Genomic DNA, 19240 nt, shown 5'->3' with positions numbered 1-19240 from the left:
TAAGTCAGTGAATAAGCCAGATGGGAGATGGGAAGACATACAGTGATGCCAACAGGCATGTTACACTGGATTTAGAACTATATGATGAGGATAATAAATTGGGTTAAGGATCCTCTGAAGTAAGCGCCCTGAAACATTTTTATTCACAATATCACATGGAGGAATTTTTTTTCTGGGAGAGGAAAATCATCTCCATGTAATTACAGATGGGCAGCATACCAGTGGAAGGATCACCCTTGTTTGCAAACTTTTCCCAGTGTTGTGCCTCCTTGCACAACCACACCAGGAGAGCAAGATTCATGCTGTACTTTTCTCACCAAGTAAGATTGACTCATCTACTACGCTTAGATAGCACTCTCCCTCTCTTTCCCAGGACCTCATTCACACATTGCAATGCACAAGAATATTCTCATGGTTCAAGACTTTTGAATTTATTGTTCCTTTATTTGTCTAGGTGCATTAAATTACTTTTCTCCAATAAAGTTGCAGGTTGCTCTATAAAAGAAATTAATTTACATTCATTGAGAAGTGTTTAATAAAATGACAAATAATATCATATATATCATATTTGTTAGTGTAGAGCATGTCATGATGACCCATGCTGAGGCAGAATAACCATCAGTTCTCTCCAAGGAATGTAGTACATATCCATTGACATCAATAGGCAGCCCTGAAATGAAATATCAGTGACAATGCATTTGTACCCTTAACAAACTTGAGACCCCCCAACCAATAAATATATATATATTTATTCTATAAACTTGTGACAACATGTCTCCGAATTTCTAAGCAATACATTTTGTATTTTTTTCTGACAAATAAAAATAATAATAGTAAATAAAAAATCAATAATAATAATAAAGTGCATGTGCAGACTATAATAAATTCGTGGCTAAGGAGAGAACCAAAAAAAACAAAACAAAAAAAAACAAACAAAAAAAAAACTAATATTGGTGCGAACTATTAATGCTGGATCTAGAAGGTATATCACATAGTAGTCATAGTTACATAGTAATAATGACCTTAGAAACATGGATTGCCCAGCAAAGAGACAAGAAAAATGCCCCAAGAAACAAAGTATAAACAAAGTATAAACAACAAAGTGAGGATCAAAAGAAAGCCACCTGGTATTACCTGCTGCTAAGCCAAATGGGATGAGTGTCCCTGGGATGTGCCGAGCCCCGACGCGCGTTTCGGCGTCTGCCTTCGCACCAATATTAGTTTGTTGTTTTTTTTTGTTTATTTTTTTGGGTTCTCTCCTTAGCCACGAATTTATTATAGTCTGCACATGCACTTTATTATTATTATTGATTTTTTATTTACTATTATTATTTTTCTGTCTGCTATATATTTCCATTGCCTATGGGTATAGGCATATATATATATGTTATCATCACACTATGTGTTATACTTATTTAATTTGAGTGTTGCCATTTATATATGTCCCTGGTGATGTTCCTTTTATGGTATTTTTCCCACTGTTACATCATACTATATATATTTTAATAAATATTGTAATTTATATTATATCTTGGACTTTGTTTCGTTTTTTTTCGTTGTTTGTTCATTTAGAAACAGCAATGATTTAACTCAGGAAGAGTTCAGAAACCAATATTTTGTGGAATAGCCATGATTTTTAATCACAGCTTTCATGCATCTTGGCATGCTTTCCACCAGTCTTTCACACTGCTTCTGGCGCAAAAATGTAACCAGTTCTTCTTTGTTTGATGGCTTGTGACTATCCATCATCCTCTTGATTACATTCCAGAGGTTTCCAATGGGGTTCAGGTCTGGAGATTGGGCTGGCCATGACAGGGATTTAATGTGGTGGTCTCTTAATTTTTGCCAGAGCTGTATATATATATATATATATATATATATATATATATATATATATATATATATACATACACAGTGGATACGGAAAGTATTCAGACCCCTTTAAATTTATAACACTTTGTTTCATTGCAGCCACTTGGTAAATTCAAAAAAGTTCATTTTTCACTCATTAATGTACACTCTGCACCCCATCTTGACTGAAAAAAACAGAAATGTAGCAATTTTTGCAAATTTATTAAAAAAGGAAACATGAAATATCAGATATTTAGATCAGATTATTAGATCAGATATTAGATCAGCTGATCGGCTGCAGCGATCCAGGTAGCCGGGTACCCTCTGCAGCTTATTTGGCAAGCGCTATAGCTTGCTGATTAAGAGGGAACCTGAACATATTCAGGTTAATCTACTTATAACAACCCCATTGCTTGGGTAACCTGTTCTCACTAGATTGAATGTGATAAACTGTATTGTTTTGCCACTACTAATAAAACAGATCTGAAGTAATCATTTAATAAGAATACAAAATGCTACGTATATGATTTTGGGTGGAGCTTAGGTACTAGCGGAAACTCAAAATATAATTTAAACGTCTTTATATTTTGTAAAAGAAGGAAGCTCCAGCATCCAAAAATGATCAAATTACTTTATTATGGCATCACAAATGCCAGAAACAGAAACTGCAGTAACGTTTCAGCCCATAGTATAGGTCTGGGTCATGGGCCATTTAATATACAGTAGTAGCACACAGCCCTTCTATTTAAACTCCCTGCAACCAATCAAAACATCTTTACTAGTGATAAGTGAATATACTCGTTACTCGAGATTTCCCGAGCACACTCGGGTGTCCTCCGAGTATCTTTTAGTGCTCGGAAATTTAGTTTTTCTTGCCGCAGCTGATTAATTTACATCTGTTAGCCAGCATAAGTACATGTGGGGGTTGCCTGATTGCTAGAGAATCCCCACATGTACTTATGCTGGCTAACAGACGTAAATCATTCAGCCGCGGCAATAAAAACTAAATTTCCGAGCACTAAAAAATACTCGGAGGACACCCGAGCGTGCTTGGGAAATCTCGAGTAACGAGTATATTTGCTCATCACTAATCTTTACATGTCCACCAATATGTGCAATTCTTATAACAAACATTCCTTAAAACATTAGAACTACCAGTATACCATAAATACTTTATATATGTTCAGGGCCAAATGAGACTGAGTAAAACCTCCATGTAAGCAATATAGAAAAAGATATTGATCAGAATAAATCTGGAAGTGAACATTTAGGCATGCTCAGGAAATTGTCCCTGATTGGTTAAAACTACATTGCTAACTATTATAGTCCCTTGACTCCCTTGCAAGCTATAAAGGCCCCCATTACTCAGCATAAATTGGCTCCTAATCTCAGATTGGCTGCAGAGCCATCAGTATGTGCCTTGTCCATTCATGTCCTTGAAGAAATATTTGTGCCCTCATGGAGCGCTCATATAAACTGAGAAAATTAAATGTCCCAGGTACTAGAGCCAGAGACCAGCAATAGTGGTGCCTAGACTAAACATAAAGGGTCTAATTAGATACTACTCAGAACTTTAAAACATTAGGTCTATGTATTGAATATGTCATAATTACTGTAGAGCATAAGTGCTCTCTACTCGACTTTGCATAGGGGTGCTCCGGTATGCACCAAGTATCATGGGTGCTCTAGCAACCCCAATGCAAACTCAAGTAGCTAGCTACCATTTGTTCTCAACACTAATCGTCATATTGTCATTTTTTTTAAAAAACCCTAACCTCAGTGCTAACTCTAACCCCAACCTTAACCTAACCCAACACTAGCCTAACTCTAGTTCTAGCCCAACCCTAACCCTAGCCTAATCCCAACCCTAACCCTAATGGCAAAGAATGAGAGAAATAAAAATTATAAAACAAAAAAAAAAATCTGACTAAGGGGATGGCACAGGGGAGGATGACATACTAATTATTAGCTTTTTATCATTGTGATAGGGTCTTTCACAGTGATCAAAATGAAACAAAAGGAAAAATTCCTGTTGTTGCTGGGTGCCAGACGGTAGATCTTGCCAGGCACACTGCGCATGCGCCAGCAATTTTTTTTCCCAAGGAGATTTGGGGGAGAGCTGGGAGACCAAGCTATAGGGACTGTGCTATTGTGGAGCTACTATGGGGGGCTTGGGAACCTCATTTCTCTCTCCTCTGACATGTATATCATGTCAGAAGAGAGAGAAATATTTTAATAGCTGTACCCTTTTTTTTGTACACGATCATTTGTGAGTGGTTTTCTCTCTTTAGGCAGATCAGAGGCTCTCCAAACGCGACATGCAATGGCATCAGCAATTGATTCAAAACATTTTTGCATTCAAAAATTCAAATGGTGCTGCTTCCCTTCCGAACCCTTCCGTGAACCTAAATAGTAGTTTTCCCCCATATATGGGGTATCGACATACTCAGGAGAAATTGCACAACAAATTTTGGGATCTATTTTCTCCTGTTACCCTTGTGAAAGTAAAAAAAAAATAGGGCTAATGCAAAAAAAGTTCATTTTTTCCTTCCACGTTCCATTAGTTCCTGTGAAGAAACCAAGGTGTTAATAAACTTCTTGAATGTAGTTCTGAGCACTTTGAGGGGTGCAGGTTTTAGAATGGTGTCATTTTTTGTATGTTTTGTCAAGTAGACCTCTCAAAATCACTTCAAATGTGATGCGGTCCCTAAAAAAGGGTTTTGTAAATTTTGTTGGAAAATTGAGAAATTGCAGGTCAACTTTGAACCATTCTAGCTTCCTAACAAAAAAGTAATGTTTAAAAAATTGTGCTGATCTAAAGCAGACATGTGGAAAATGTTATTTATTAGTTATTTTGTGTGGTATAACTATCTGGTGTAAAGACATACAAATTCAAAGTTTGAAAATTGCTAAATTTTCACATTTTTTGTCAAATTTTCTATATTTTCATAAATATACGCAAATCACAATTACCAAAATTTAATAAGATCATGAAGTACAACATGTCCCGAAAAAACATTCTCATAATCACTGGGGTCCGTTGAAGCATTCCAGAGTTATTATCACAGAAAGTGACAGTGGTTAGATTTAAAAAAATTGGCTTGGTTATTAAGGTCAAAATTAGCTACATTACTAAGGGGTTAATGTAACAAATTCTTTCAACTTTTCTGAAGCATAGCTTTTATTCTCGCAGAATGTCTCTGTCCATAGCATCAAAGGCTCGTCAAACTGGTGCTGGTGAAACTAATTCTATTACAGTTTTACTATTGATAGAAATGCACTTTTTTTCAAGAGGACTTTGTTGAATATGTCGGCAGTGAAATTTAAGTCTAAGTGCAGATTACGTCTCCTGAGCACTCTAAGAATATATTTGCTAAGATATTCTTTGCATTTGTCCCAAACAGTATGGGGATTTGAAAATGCACATTTTGTAATTATTATAATCAATAAGTTTCAAAGTTGAGGTGGAAAAGAGTGAGGGATGTGTTAGGCGCCAGGATTCTCCCAAAGCACAGGGTAGATCCCAAGCCTTTTCTGCATTTGCGGTCTCCCATTCAGCTTCGGCCGCTGCTGAGCATAGACGTTGGTTCCAGCGTCTTGCTCAGGCTCGTGCTCTTCGTCTGGTTACTGCTGGCTCTTCAGCCAAGTCTATGGTAACCAGCAGTATGCAGCAACGTATGGACCCTCTGGAGGCTAAGTCCAGAAATCACTCTACTCAGCATGCTCCTGATGTGGCGGCATCTCTTTGGTGGTTGGTTGTCAGCTGCTCTGGTGATGTGGCAGCTCCGGATGGGTCCACGAGCAAGGTCCTGTCTGACTAGACATGAGCTGAACATATAAAAGGGTCTCAGGGGCGCTTGCGGCTGTGCTAGAATCATTCTCATTACGTGTGTGTATGGGATATTGCATCAGTGTGGTGTTTATCAGCATGTGCTCAGGGTCAGCGGTAAGCCATTAGAATTCCTGTTCTCTGGAGAGGAGTTTGTCTGTATGAATTCAGGGCTGGCGTCTAGCCATTAGAATTCCAGCACCTCCGGAGAGGAGCTAGTTGAGTGCTTTTGCTGACTGTGCGACCACTGTTTGCTTCTTACACCGTGAGCGGGCTTTAGTCCTCTGTGAGGTTAACAGGGATCATATCTAGCTTCATATCTATTCCGTTACTGTGTACTAGTGACACAGCTATATTGCAGAGCATCTATTCCATTACTGTGGGCGAGTGACACAGCTCAGTAGCTGAGTACCTGTTTTGTTCCTGCTTGCGTGTTCATTTCAGGTGCTGTTCACTGAGCGGTGTTTAACTCAGTGTGTGTAAGCAATCGCTCACTGTGTTACACTTCATTGTTCACACTAGCTACTGTTTAACATCTCTGCACGGTGGACCCCGGGTTGTGATTGCACTTCTCTATTTAATTTATTTAGTGCAATCCGCCAACCCTAATAGGATGTTTCCTGCAATGTCAAGTCCCATTGTTTGTCATCTTCGATCAGACCACACCTACCTGTAAGTTTGACACAGCTCACAATCAACTGTCTTTATATTTGTGAAAGATGTTGGCCCAAGGACATTGTAAAGCAAAAAAAGTAGGTAGTAACACTCTGTGTTGTTGAAATGAACTGTATACTAATGTCCAAGAGCAACACTGGAACGTCCGTCCCATCCTTAAACCCTTGCGCCTTGTTTCCTCATACAAAATACATTTCTCAATTTATTCCATGTATAATATTTTGGAACATCTAAATAAGTCCTTGAAAATGGTTCTGCTTGATACAGGAGAAGGAAAGCTGTTAAAGTTGTATTAGGTGATCGAGAAGCTCTTTCATCTGCATTGTTGATATTGAAATAAACTTGTTGCCCATTTGCAAGATGGACCCTGAGACGAACTACAGTCAGATGTCTTTCATGGATGGGACAATGTAGTAATCATCACCACACAGATTCATTACTACTTATATACCATCCCACCTGATAGAGCATAATCTCATCAGATGCACTTTTTTGATGGTGTAGCTGAAAAACTACCATATCACTGCCCTTGTTAATGTATTTGCAAATATATTTGATTGACTTCACAGAATTACAATATTCTACATTAATGTGATCGTCAAACATTTTTTAAAACAGTGGAATGTAGGTACAACGCATTGGTTATCTATTTCAATATCTGTGTACTTATTAACCCTCTTAAATCTGATTGTTGCAGTATATTCTTCCTGTCCAGGTCTCAGTCTGTCTGTAACGAGGATAACCATCATATCCAGACTGTGTTTCTTAAATCAAGTTGCGAGGATACTTTTTAGTGCATTTTCCTTCATTCATTCATGTCAATCTTGGGTTAAGTGGCCCACGTGGTCCGTGGATCATGTGTTTCAAAATAGTTTAAAAAAGTACCAAGTTCTCTTCTAAGCTTGAAAACTCAGCCGAAATAACACTGTCAATTTCATCAGGGCTTATCTTGTCCTTTAGCCATATCTGTATGTGAGCATGAAGAAGACCTCTTTTTTGCAGCTCAACTGAACACACCCAACATAGAGTTTCACCAAAAATGTGATATTTTGAAATTACTTCCATGACCTTGATCAGTTTTTTTTAAACACCTTACACTGAGAATCCCTGTGGGGATGACAGGATCAGTGAACGTAGGGATAGTCCCTGAAGAATAGACTGAAATTCTGGAAATGTAGTGTACTAAGGAAACAAGAAACGGAGAGTGTTGTGCTCAACATTTACAATCTGATGCACTTAGACTGTCAATGTCAAGTAAACTTTTGTGTGTTGCAATAAACTGGATATCCCCTGATCTACGGTATGTACAACAGCTCCAGAAGTAGGAGACTTGGAGACCGCTAAGGTCTGCGGCTTACATGTGAGTGTAACACACCCTACCCAAGACAGTACATTGGAACTAGAATGCGATTTCCTGTAAAGTGCCAGGGCGACATGGAGCAACAGCTGAGCTCGCCCACAACTACCACCCTCTGGCACCTTCCAATTATACCCCATTATATTAGTATTGGTGTAGCGTACAATGCCGGTATACGTATGCTACACATATAGGCTGCATCGACACAGGGATTTTGCGGTATAGCCCTCCCCTCCCTGGAAGCCACAGAATCCTTTTTGCCACGAGAATGAGAGAGATACACCATACAATGGCTTATATTGAGGATCTATAATTTAATGACACCTGTGCCCATGATCTAATCTCTTACATTATGATGCAATACATTTCAGTATACTACTGCTCTCAATCATACTACTACACCCATTTCTTGCTAAGCATCTGTAAGCATGGCCTTACAAATAAGATCTACTTATACTGTGATGAATAATTTACATTTGTGCTTTCTTAAAGCTATTTCCCACAAGTCAGATGGATTCTGTTCCATTGAGCCATGTAATATATGCTGTTGTACCACGATCCCATCGTGGCCAATCAGATGCTGATATTGAGCTGTACAGTCCTTATTACCAGGTGGTTTTTGCTTGTTATGAAGGATTCTGATTAGACCTTGCATTTTTATTATAGGCTCTAGGCTCTAGTAGCTGGCACATTTCCAGTTTCCAGTTTACATGAATACTCCATGACAATGACACAAATTTCTTGTAAGACATGAATGGAGGAGGCACATACTGATGGCACTGCAGCCAATCAGACTTTTGGAGCCAATTTATGCTGACTAATGTTGGTCTTCATAGTATACTGGAGAGCCTCAGAGCCATAATAACGTACTCAACCAATCAGCAAGACTTTTCCTGAGCATGCTCAGAAGGTTTGTTTACAAACGCAACCCAAATGTTGCTGTCTGCTCCTAGATTTATTCTTATCATTATCTCTTTATCTCTCTTTCTATATGGTGTTATATAGAGTTTTTATTCAATCACACTTGGCCCTGAACATATATATTTATGGTATACTGGTAAGGCTATATAAAAATAAAGATTATTATTAACCCCTTAACAACCGCCGATACGCCTTTTAACGGCGGCCGCTAAGGGTACTTAAACCACAGTGCCGTTAATTAACGGCGCTGTGGAAAAAGTGAATAGCGCCCCCCAGAGTCGTATTTTCTCTGGGGTCTCGGTTACCGGGGGTAGCCGGGACCCCAGAGAACATGATTCGGGGGTTTTTTACCGACCCCCGAGTTGCGATCGTCGGTAATTAACCGTTTACCGGCGATCGCAAAAAAAACCAAAAAACGCGATTTCCCATTTAATTTCTCTGTCCTCCGATGTGATCGCACATCGGAGGACAGAGAAGTGGGGTCCGCGGTCACCCCCGATGCCCCCCCGATACTCACCTGTCTCCCCCGGTGCTCCTCGTGGCTCCCCATGGGCGCCGCCATCTTAAAAATGGCGGGCGCACGCGCAGTGCGCCCGCCGGCTGGCACCTGGGAGATCTTTGGGGTCTCGGCTGCTGGGGGTAGCCGAGACCCCACAGAACATGATCGGGGGCGGTTTTTACCGACCCCTGTTTTGCGATCGCCGGTAATTAACTGTTTACCGGCGACCGCAAAAAAAAAAAAAAAAAGTGATGTGTAATTCTCTGTCCTCTGATGTGATCGCACATCAGAGGACAGAGAAATAGGGGGATTCGGGGACCCTATCATACTTACCGGTGTCCCTGGGTCCTCCTGTGTCTTCTCCTGGCCGCCGGCTTCTTCCTATGAAAAGAAAATGGCGGGCGCATGCGCAGTGCGCCCGCTCTCTGCTGCCAACTGCCGGCCGGCAGTAGAGAAGAGTTGGGGCTAAAATTAGGGTTAGGGTTAGGGCTAGGGTTAGGGCTAGGGTTAGGGTTAGGGCTAGGGTTAGGGCTAAGGTTAGGGCTAGGGTTAGGGCTAGGGTTGGGGCTAAATTTAGGGTTAGGGTTGGAGCTAAATTTAGGGTTAGGGTTGGGGCTAAATTTAGGGTTAGGGCTGGGGCTAAATTTAGGGTTAGAGTTGGGGCTAAAGTTAGGGCTATAGTTAGAGTTGGGGCTAAAGTTAGGACTAGGGTTGCGGCTAAAGTTAGGGTTAGGGTTGGGATTAGGGTTTGGATTAGGGTTGGCATTAGGGTTACGTTTGGGATTACGGTTAGGTTTGGGATTAGGGTTAAGGGTAGGGTTGGGATTAGGGGTGTATTGGGATTAGGGTTAGGTTTGAGGTTAGGGTTGAGATTAGGATTAGGGGTGTGTTGGATTTAGGATTCTGATTAGGGTTATGGTTGTTTTGAGGTTAGGGTTGCGATTATCCTTAGGGTTGTGATTAGGACTATGGATCGGGTTGGCATTAGGGTTAGGCCTCTTTCACACTTCAGTCTTTTGGCGTCAGTCTGAAACCGCCATTTTCATCAAATAGCGGATCCGCCATTTTTTGGGGCGGTTCCGCTATTTTTCCATAGACATGCATTAGCGACGGATTGTGGCGGATGGTCGTCCGTTCCATCCGCCATGTGACGGATCCGTCGAGATTTTCCGGACGTCATCTAGACACTGAAGGCCATTGTAACGTTTTTTGTCTGCGCCGAAATGGCAGTTCGCGACGGATCCGTCACGTTCGTCATTCCATAGAATGGCCGCCTATGGGCGACGGATCCGTCGTTACCGTCATTTCGGCGGATCCGTCGCCCCAATCCGCTTTTTCAATTGCGCATGCTCCAAAAAGCAGATGCTTTTCCCAGACAACCCCCAAGTAACGGATCCGTCAAAAAAACGGATCCGTTAGAACCGTTTTCTCAACAATTGTGACGGATCCGTCACTATGTCGGAGCTGACTGACGCCAAACAACTGAAGTGTGAAAGAAGCCTTAGGGGTGTGTTGGGGTTAGGGTTGGAGTTAGATTTGGGGGGTTTCCACTGTTTAGGTATATCAGGGGGTCTCTAAACGCCACAGCTAATTTTGCGCTCAAAAAGTCAAATGGTGCTCCCTCCCTTCCGAGCTCTGCCGTGCACCCAAACAGTGGTTTACCCCCACATATGGGGCATCAGCATACTCGGGATAAATTGGACAACAACTTTTGGGGTCCAAATTCTCCTGTTACCCTTGAGAAAATAAAAACTTGGGGGCTAAAAAATCTTTTTTGTGGAAAAAAATTTTTTTTTTTATTTTCACAACTCTGCATTATAAACGTCTGTGAAGCACTTGGGCATTCAAAGTTCTCACCACACATCTAGATAAGTTCCTTGGGGGCTCTAGTTTCCAAAATGGGGTCACTTGTGGGGGGTTTCTACTGTTTAGGTACATCAGGGTCTCTGCAAACGCAACATAATGCCCACAGACCATTCTATCAAAGTCTGCATTCCAAAATGGGGTTCCTTCCCTTCCGAGCTCTGCCATGCGCTCAAACAGTGGTCCCCACCACACATGGGGTATCAGTGTACTCAGCACAAATTGGACAACAACTTTTCGGGTCCAATTTCTCTTGTTACCCTTGTCAAAATAAAAATTTGGGGGCTCAAAAATCTTTTTTGTGGAAAAAAAATTTTATTTTTATTTTCACGACTCTGCATTATAAACTTCTGTGAAGCACTTGGGCATTCAAAATTCTCACCACACATCTAGATAAGTTCCCTGGGGGGTCTAGTTTCCAAAATGGGGTCACTTGTGGGGGGTTTCTATTGTTTAGGCACATCAGGGGCTCTGCAAATGCAACATAATGCCCGCAGACCATTCTATCAAAGTCTGCATTCCAAAACGGCGCTCCTTCCCTTCCGAGCTCTGCCGTGCACCCAAACAGTGGTCCCCCCCACACATGGGGTATCAGTGTACTCAGGACAAATTGGACAACAACTCTTGGGGTCTAATTTCTCTTGTTCCCTTGTGAAAATAAAAACTTGGGGGCTAAAAAATCTTTTTTGTGGAAAAAAAAATATTTTTTATTTTCACGACTCTGCATTATAAACTTCTGTGAAGCAGTTGGGCATTCAAAGTTCTCACCACACATCTAGATAAGTTCCTTGGGGGGTCTAGTTTCCAAAATGGGGTCACTTGTGGGAGGTTTCTACTGTTTAGGTACATCAAGGGCTCTTCAAACACAACATAACGCCCGCAGACCATTCTATCAAAGTCTGCATTCCAAAACGGCGCTCCTTCCCTTCTGAGCTCTGCCATGTGCCCAAACAGTGGTTTACCCCAACATATGGGGTATCAGCCTACTCAGCATAAATTGCACAATAAATTTTGGGGTCCAATTTCTCCTGTTACCCTTGAGAAAATAAAAACTTGGGGGCTAAAAAATCTTTTTTGTGGAAAAAAAATTTTTTTTTTATTTTCACAACTCTGCATTATAAACGTCTGTGAAGCACTTGGGCATTCAAAGTTCTCACCACACATCTAGATAAGTTCCTTGGGGGCTCTAGTTTCCAAAATGGGGTCACTTGTGGGGGGTTTCTACTGTTTAGGTACATCAGGGTCTCTGCAAACGCAACATAATGCCCACAGACCATTCTATCAAAGTCTGCATTCCAAAATGGGGTTCCTTCCCTTCCGAGCTCTGCCATGCGCTCAAACAGTGGTCCCCACCACACATGGGGTATCAGTGTACTCAGCACAAATTGGACAACAACTTTTCGGGTCCAATTTCTCTTGTTACCCTTGTCAAAATAAAAATTTGGGGGCTCAAAAATCTTTTTTGTGGAAAAAAAAATTTATTTTTATTTTCACGACTCTGCATTATAAACTTCTGTGAAGCACTTGGGCATTCAAAATTCTCACCACACATCTAGATAAGTTCCCTGGGGGGTCTAGTTTCCAAAATGGGGTCACTTGTGGGGGGTTTCTATTGTTTAGGCACATCAGGGGCTCTGCAAATGCAACATAATGCCCGCAGACCATTCTATCAAAGTCTGCATTCCAAAACGGCGCTCCTTCCCTTCCGAGCTCTGCCGTGCACCCAAACAGTGGTCCCCCCCACACATGGGGTATCAGTGTACTCAGGACAAATTGGACAACAACTCTTGGGGTCTAATTTCTCTTGTTCCCTTGTGAAAATAAAAACTTGGGGGCTAAAAAATCTTTTTTGTGGAAAAAAAAATATTTTTTATTTTCACGACTCTGCATTATAAACTTCTGTGAAGCAGTTGGGCATTCAAAGTTCTCACCACACATCTAGATAAGTTCCTTGGGGGGTCTAGTTTCCAAAATGGGGTCACTTGTGGGAGGTTTCTACTGTTTAGGTACATCAAGGGCTCTTCAAACACAACATAACGCCCGCAGACCATTCTATCAAAGTCTGCATTCCAAAACGGCGCTCCTTCCCTTCTGAGCTCTGCCATGTGCCCAAACAGTGGTTTACCCCAACATATGGGGTATCAGCCTACTCAGCATAAATTGCACAATAAATTTTGGGGTCCAATTTCTCCTGTTACCCTTGAGAAAATAAAAAATTGCAGGCTAAAATATCATTTTTGAGGAAAAAAAAAAGGATTTTTTATTTTCACGGCGCTACTTTATAAATTTCTGTGAAGAACTTGGGGGTTTAAAGTGCTCACCACACATCTAGATAAGTTCCTTAAGTGGTCTAGTTTCCAAAATGGGGTCACTTGTGGGGGTTTCTACTGTTTAGGCACATCAGGGGTTCTCCAAACGCGACATGGTGTCCGATCTCAATTCCAGCCAATTCTACATTGAAAAAGTAAAACGGCACTCCTTCTCTTCCAAGCTCTGCGGTGCGCCCAAACAGTGGTTTACCCCCACATATGGGGTATCGCCATACTCAGGAGAAAATGAACAACAACTTTTGTGGTCTAATTTCTCCTGTTACCCTTGTCAAAATAAAAATTTAGGGGCAAAAATATCATTTTTGAAAAAAAATGCGACTTTTTATTTTCACGGCTCTACGCTATAACCTTCCGTGAAGCACCTGGGGGTTTAAAGTGCTCACCACACATCTAGATAAGTTCCTTAAGGGGTGTAGTTTCCAAAATGGTGTCACTTGTGGGGGGATTCCACTGTTTAGGCACATCAGGGGCTCTCCAAACGCGACATGGCGTCCGATCTCAATTCCAGCCAATTCTACATCGAAAAAGTAAAACGGCACTCCTTCTCTTCCAAGCTCTGCAGTGCGCCCAAACAGTGGTTTACCCCCACATATGGGGTATCGATGTACTCAGGAGAAATTGAACAACAACTTTTGTGGTCTAATTTCTCCTGTTACCCTTGTGAAAATAAAAATTTTGGGGCAAAAAGATCATTTTTGTAGAAAAAATGCGATTTTTTATTTTCACGGCTCTACGTTATAAACTTCTGAGAAGCACCTGGGGGTTTAAAGTGCTCACCACACATCCAGTTAAGTTCCTTAAGGGGTCTAGTTTCCAAAATGGGGTCACTTGTGGGGGGCTTCTACTGTTTAGGCACATCAGGGGCTCTCCAAATGCGACATGGCGTCCAATCTCAATTCCAGCCAATTCTACATTGAAAAAGTAAAACGGCACTCCTTCTCTTCCAAGCTCTGCGGTGCGCCCAAACAGTGGTTTACCCCCACATATGGGGTATCAACATACTCAGGAGAAATTGCACAACAACTTTTGTGGTCTAATTTCTCCTGTTACCCTTGTGAAAATAAGAATTTGTGGGCGAAAATATCATTTTTGTGTAAACAAATGCGATTTTTTATTTTCACGGCTCTACTTTATAAACTTCTGTGAAGCACTTGGGGGCTCAAAGTGCTCACCACACATCTAGATAAGTTCCTTAAGGGGTTTAGTTTCCAAAATGGGGTCACTTGTGGGGGGTTTCCACTGTTTAGGCACATCAGGGGCTCTCTAAACGTGACATGGCATCCAATCTCAATTCCAGCCAATTCTGCATTGAAAAAGTCAAACGGCGCTCCTTCTCTTCCAAGCTCTGCGGTGCGCTCAAACAGTGGTTTACCCCCACATATGGGGTATCGGTGTATTCAGGAGATATTGCACAACAACATTTATGGTTAAATTTCTGTTTTTACACTTGTGAAAATAAAAAAAAATGGTTCTGAAGCAAAATGTTTGCAAAAAAAAGTTTAATGTTCATTTTTGCCTTCCACATTGTTTCAGTTCCTGTGAAGCACGTAAAGGGTTAATAAACTTCCTGAATGTGGTTTTGAGCACCTTGAGGGGTGCCGTTTTTAGAATGGTGTCAAACTTGGTTATTTTCTATCATATTGACCCCTCAAAATGACTTCAAATGTGATGTGGTCCCTAAAAAAAAAATGGTGTTGTAAAAATGAGAAATTGCTGGTCAACTTTTAACCCTTAGAACTCCCTAACAAAAAAAAATTTTGGTTCCAAAATTGTGCTGATGTAAAGTAGACATGTGGAAAATGTTATTTCTTAACTATTTTTTGTGACATATCTCTCTGATTTAAGGGCATAAAAATCCAAAGTTTGAAAATTGCTAAATTTTAAAAATGTTTGCCATATTTCCATTTTTTTCATAAATATCTCAGAATCAGCAGGATCCGTTGAAGCGTTCCAGAGTTATAACCTCATAAAGTGACAGTGGTCAGAATTGTAAAAATTGGCCTGGTCATTAAGTACCAAATTGGCTCTGTCACTAAGGGGTTAAAAAAGATTATTATTATTATTATTGTTATTAAGGCTATTATAATGTTTTATTATGGCATTTGCTGTAAGAATTACACTTATTGGTGGATTTATGCAGTTGTTTTGATTGGTTGCGGGGGGTTAAATAAGAGGGCTGTGTGCTTCTATATTAGCTGGAAAAAAAAACAGAACTCTATTAGTGGTTAAAATGTTGCTGCTGTTTCTGTATTTGTGATGCCATAATAAAGACATGCGGTTCTGTCAGGATTTCATGCTCCACAACATGCATACATCCTGGTAACTCTGTAAACAGGTCCCAATTCCACTGAAGCAGCTCATAGCACTGTTGTTTCTGGGCTGGCGACAGTGTCTTTGCCACTGTGGCATCCTCAACCCTGGCATCAGGATTGGCCACTAGGCCATATCACAGTTTCAGCAGGGTAATATGGTACACCTGGTACAGCTTTCTTCTCCCTGGTTGGTGGACCTGGTATTTTATGTCACTCAATTTTTTGATCACCTTGTATCGACCTTGCCACATGGCTAGGAACTTACTTTCGACCGTGGGGATAAACACCAACACTCGTTCTCCAGTGCTAAACTGTCACAGTCTTGCCGACCGACTGTAGACCATTGCCTGTGTCTCTTGAGCTTGAAGGAGGCTCTGCCTCACAATCGGCATCATGCTTGCGATACTGTTTAGCATCTGGGCCACGTGTTCGATAACACTTCGGTGGTGTGTTCCCTCTGCTACCCAGGTCTCCTTTGCAATGTCCAGAAGTCCCCTAGGGTGCCGTCCATATAACAGCACAAATGCTAGAACGCCATATAGGCCTGTGGGACTTGTCTAATGGAGAATAGTATGTACGGTAACAGGCAATCGCAGTCCCAGCCATCCTTCTCCGTAACCTTCTTCAGCATAGAATTCAAGGTGTTGTTGAACCTTTCCACGTCCATCTGCAGTTGGTACACAGATGTCCTGAGTTGGGCAATCTGGAGGGTCTTACATAACTCTCTCATTACCTTGGACATAAATGGCGTTCCTTGGTCCATCAGAATCTCGCTAGGCAGGTGCGTTCGGGAGAAAATATGGACTATCTCTCAGGCTATACTCTGGGCTGAGGAGTGCCTCAATGGTACCGCCTCCAGGTACCATGTTGCATAGTCCATGACCACCAAGATGTATTGATGGCTTTTGTCATACTTAACTAGGGATCCTACAAGGTCCATGGCAATCTGGTCAAAGGGGACCTCTATAATGGGTAATGGAACTAAGGGAACTTTGGAAGTGGGATACAGGAGCAGTTAGCTGACAGGTAGGGCAGGATGGGCAGAAATTAACAATGTCCCTGTGACACCCAGGCCAGTAGAACCTCTGAAGGACTCACTCTTCAGTTTTAGCTACGCCTAAAAGCTGCCCTAAGACATGAGGATGGGGAGGTCTAGTACCCTACGTCTATAGGGTCCTGGGACTAACAGCTGCTCTAATACTTCCTCTCGCTGTTTAGTGATCCGATGAGGCAACCTCTCTAACTGCAAAGTAAGGGACCCTGTTGTCAGGCTCCGGCTCTTGGTCAGCTCCATTTATTACAGACACATTTTCAAATGCCCCTTTTAGGGTCAGATCCTGCATTTCCAGAGACCCAAAATTTACACCAGAAACGCCCAGTTCTGTAAGCTTAGCCTCATTGTCAACGTCTCATCTTCCTCACTAGCCAGGACACACAAGGGTAACTCATCCACCTCCAACTGCGATGGGGTTTCATAAGGGTTTAGCTGGCTCCTGTTTGCGTCACTTCATGCCCCCGCCTTTCCACACAAGTCCCAGAACAGGCTGACGTCCCACTTGATTATCATGTGGTGTACCAAGCCTTTGACTAACCTGATCTCATGGGACTCAGTACCCTGGCTTGTTTGTAGCGACACTGGTGATGGGGTAGTTTTTGGCATCTCAGTGGATACAATGGACTAGCAAGTGATTTCCTGGGATCCACTAGTGGGGAGTGTGGGGCTTATCAGGGTCACCAATCTCCCTGAGCTCAAGAGTCCTGAGACCAACACCCCATTTATTGTCATGGAAAATGCTATTTATGCCCCAGACGACACCCGGGGTGGAGATAAGGTGGACAACCTCCCACCCACTCTATGGTTGTCCACAAAAAACCCATCCCTTCAAAGAAATTGGCTGTAACCCCTCGCAGCACTTAATGTACTTGAAGAAAACTTCTGGGTTTTACATCACTGAAGCCATTAACTCCAGCACCTTACCAGTGACTTTGTCACACCACAATCTTGGTATGCACTTTCTGTTGTCTTCTCTATAGAAGAGAACAATCTTCTGCATTTTCCTAAACAGTTAAACACTTTGCTGCTACTTATCAGTAGTATTGAGATAAAAGGCTGCATATGGTCATTCTGGTAAATGGGACCCTATGGAAACTAAATGTGGCCTTATTCCTTTCGTTAGAACACAAATGTCAGACTATTTCATATGGTATTTCTATAAATTCACATTAGCAAATGCTATATTACCGGAGTAACTGATATCACTGATTCTTGCACAGTTATATTAGCAAATGAAGGCATTGGGATGCTGCTGCTCAATCCACCTGGAAGAGAAAATTAGCATATAAGGTTATTATCACCTGACTTAAGGTCACCGGAGTGTAAAATAAACTGACTGGTAAGTATGACTTACTATTGATAGCTTGAACTACAGATTCTTGTAGCATGTGTCCCATTGAATGCTCTAATTCTGCAACCTGACACAAAGCAATAACATAGTAAAGATGTGTCTACAGATAGTGGCAGATTGCCACAATGGCAATATTAGATGGTTAACATCATTCTTTTACTGTGGATTGCCACAGTTTTGCAATGTGTTTCTGAATTGACACATTTTTCAAAGCTAAAACAAGTTAAAGAAACACACTGTCCATGTAAGACTTAGGGTACTGTCACACTAAACGATTTACCAACGATCACGACCAGCGATACGACCTGGCCGTGATCGTTGGTAAGTGGTTGTGTGGTCGCTGGGGAGCTGTCACACAGTCAGCTCTCCAGCGACCAACGATGCCGAGGTCCCCGGGTAACCAGGGTAAACATCGGGTTACTAAGCGCAGGGCCGCGCTTAGTAACCCGATGTTTACCGTGGTTACCAGCGTAAAAGTAAAAAAAACCAAACACTACATACTTACATTCCGGTGTCTGTCCCCCGGCGTTCTGCTTCTCTGCACTGTGTTTGCGCCAGCCGGAAAGCAGAGCGGTGACGTCACCGCGTCACCGCTGTGCTCAATTTCCGGCCGGCGCTCACAATGCAGAGAAGCAGAACGCCGGGGGACAGACACCGGAATGTATGTATGTACTGTTTGTTTTTTTTACTTTTACGCTGGTAACCACGGTAAACATCGGGTTACTAAGCACGGCCCTGCGCTTAGTAACCCGATGTTTACCCTGGTTACAAGCGAACGCATCGCTGGATCGCTGTCACACACAACGATCCAGCGATGACAGCGGGAGATCCAGCGACGAAAGAAAGTTCCAAACGATCTGCTACGACGTACAATTCTCAGCAGGATCCCTGATCGCTGCTGCGTGTCAGACACAGCGATATCGTATGGATATCGCTGGAACGTCACGGATCGTACCGTCGTAGCGATCAAAGTGCCAATGTGTGACAGTACCCTTAGAGCAGAGATGCACACCTGCATCAATTTGTGGTAAAATGTGTGTGGTGTACTACTGATACATCTGGATCCATTGCTCATTAACACATGTAATATGTATTACTGAGCATAACATAACCTCTGCACAGAACACATTATTTATTAAGAATTATTCAAACAAGTGAGAAAGCAGATCCATGTATTGCACAATATATTGCAATTGTG

At 41.9% G+C, this 19240-nt stretch overlaps 1 protein-coding gene across 1 annotated transcript in view; it reads right to left on the bottom strand.

Moving 5' to 3' along the window:
* Positions 1-419: 419 nt before the first annotated feature.
* LOC143769023 (BPI fold-containing family C protein-like) overlaps positions 420-19240 on the bottom strand; it is a 199270-nt gene continuing 180449 nt past the window's right edge. Inside the window, exons 8-10 of the mRNA XM_077257625.1 lie at positions 18046-18109; positions 17880-17956; positions 420-670 (exon numbers count right to left, since the gene is read on the bottom strand). Coding sequence (XP_077113740.1) covers positions 587-670; positions 17880-17956; positions 18046-18109 — 225 coding nt within the window. The 3' untranslated portion in view covers positions 420-586. The remainder of the gene's footprint in view (positions 671-17879; positions 17957-18045; positions 18110-19240) is intronic.

This window comes from Ranitomeya variabilis, chromosome 4, assembly GCF_051348905.1.
Source record: "Ranitomeya variabilis isolate aRanVar5 chromosome 4, aRanVar5.hap1, whole genome shotgun sequence".
NCBI lineage: Eukaryota > Metazoa > Chordata > Amphibia > Anura > Dendrobatidae > Ranitomeya > Ranitomeya variabilis.
The sequence above is the reverse complement of the archived record's forward strand: the minus strand, read 5'-3'. Positions and strand labels throughout refer to the sequence as shown.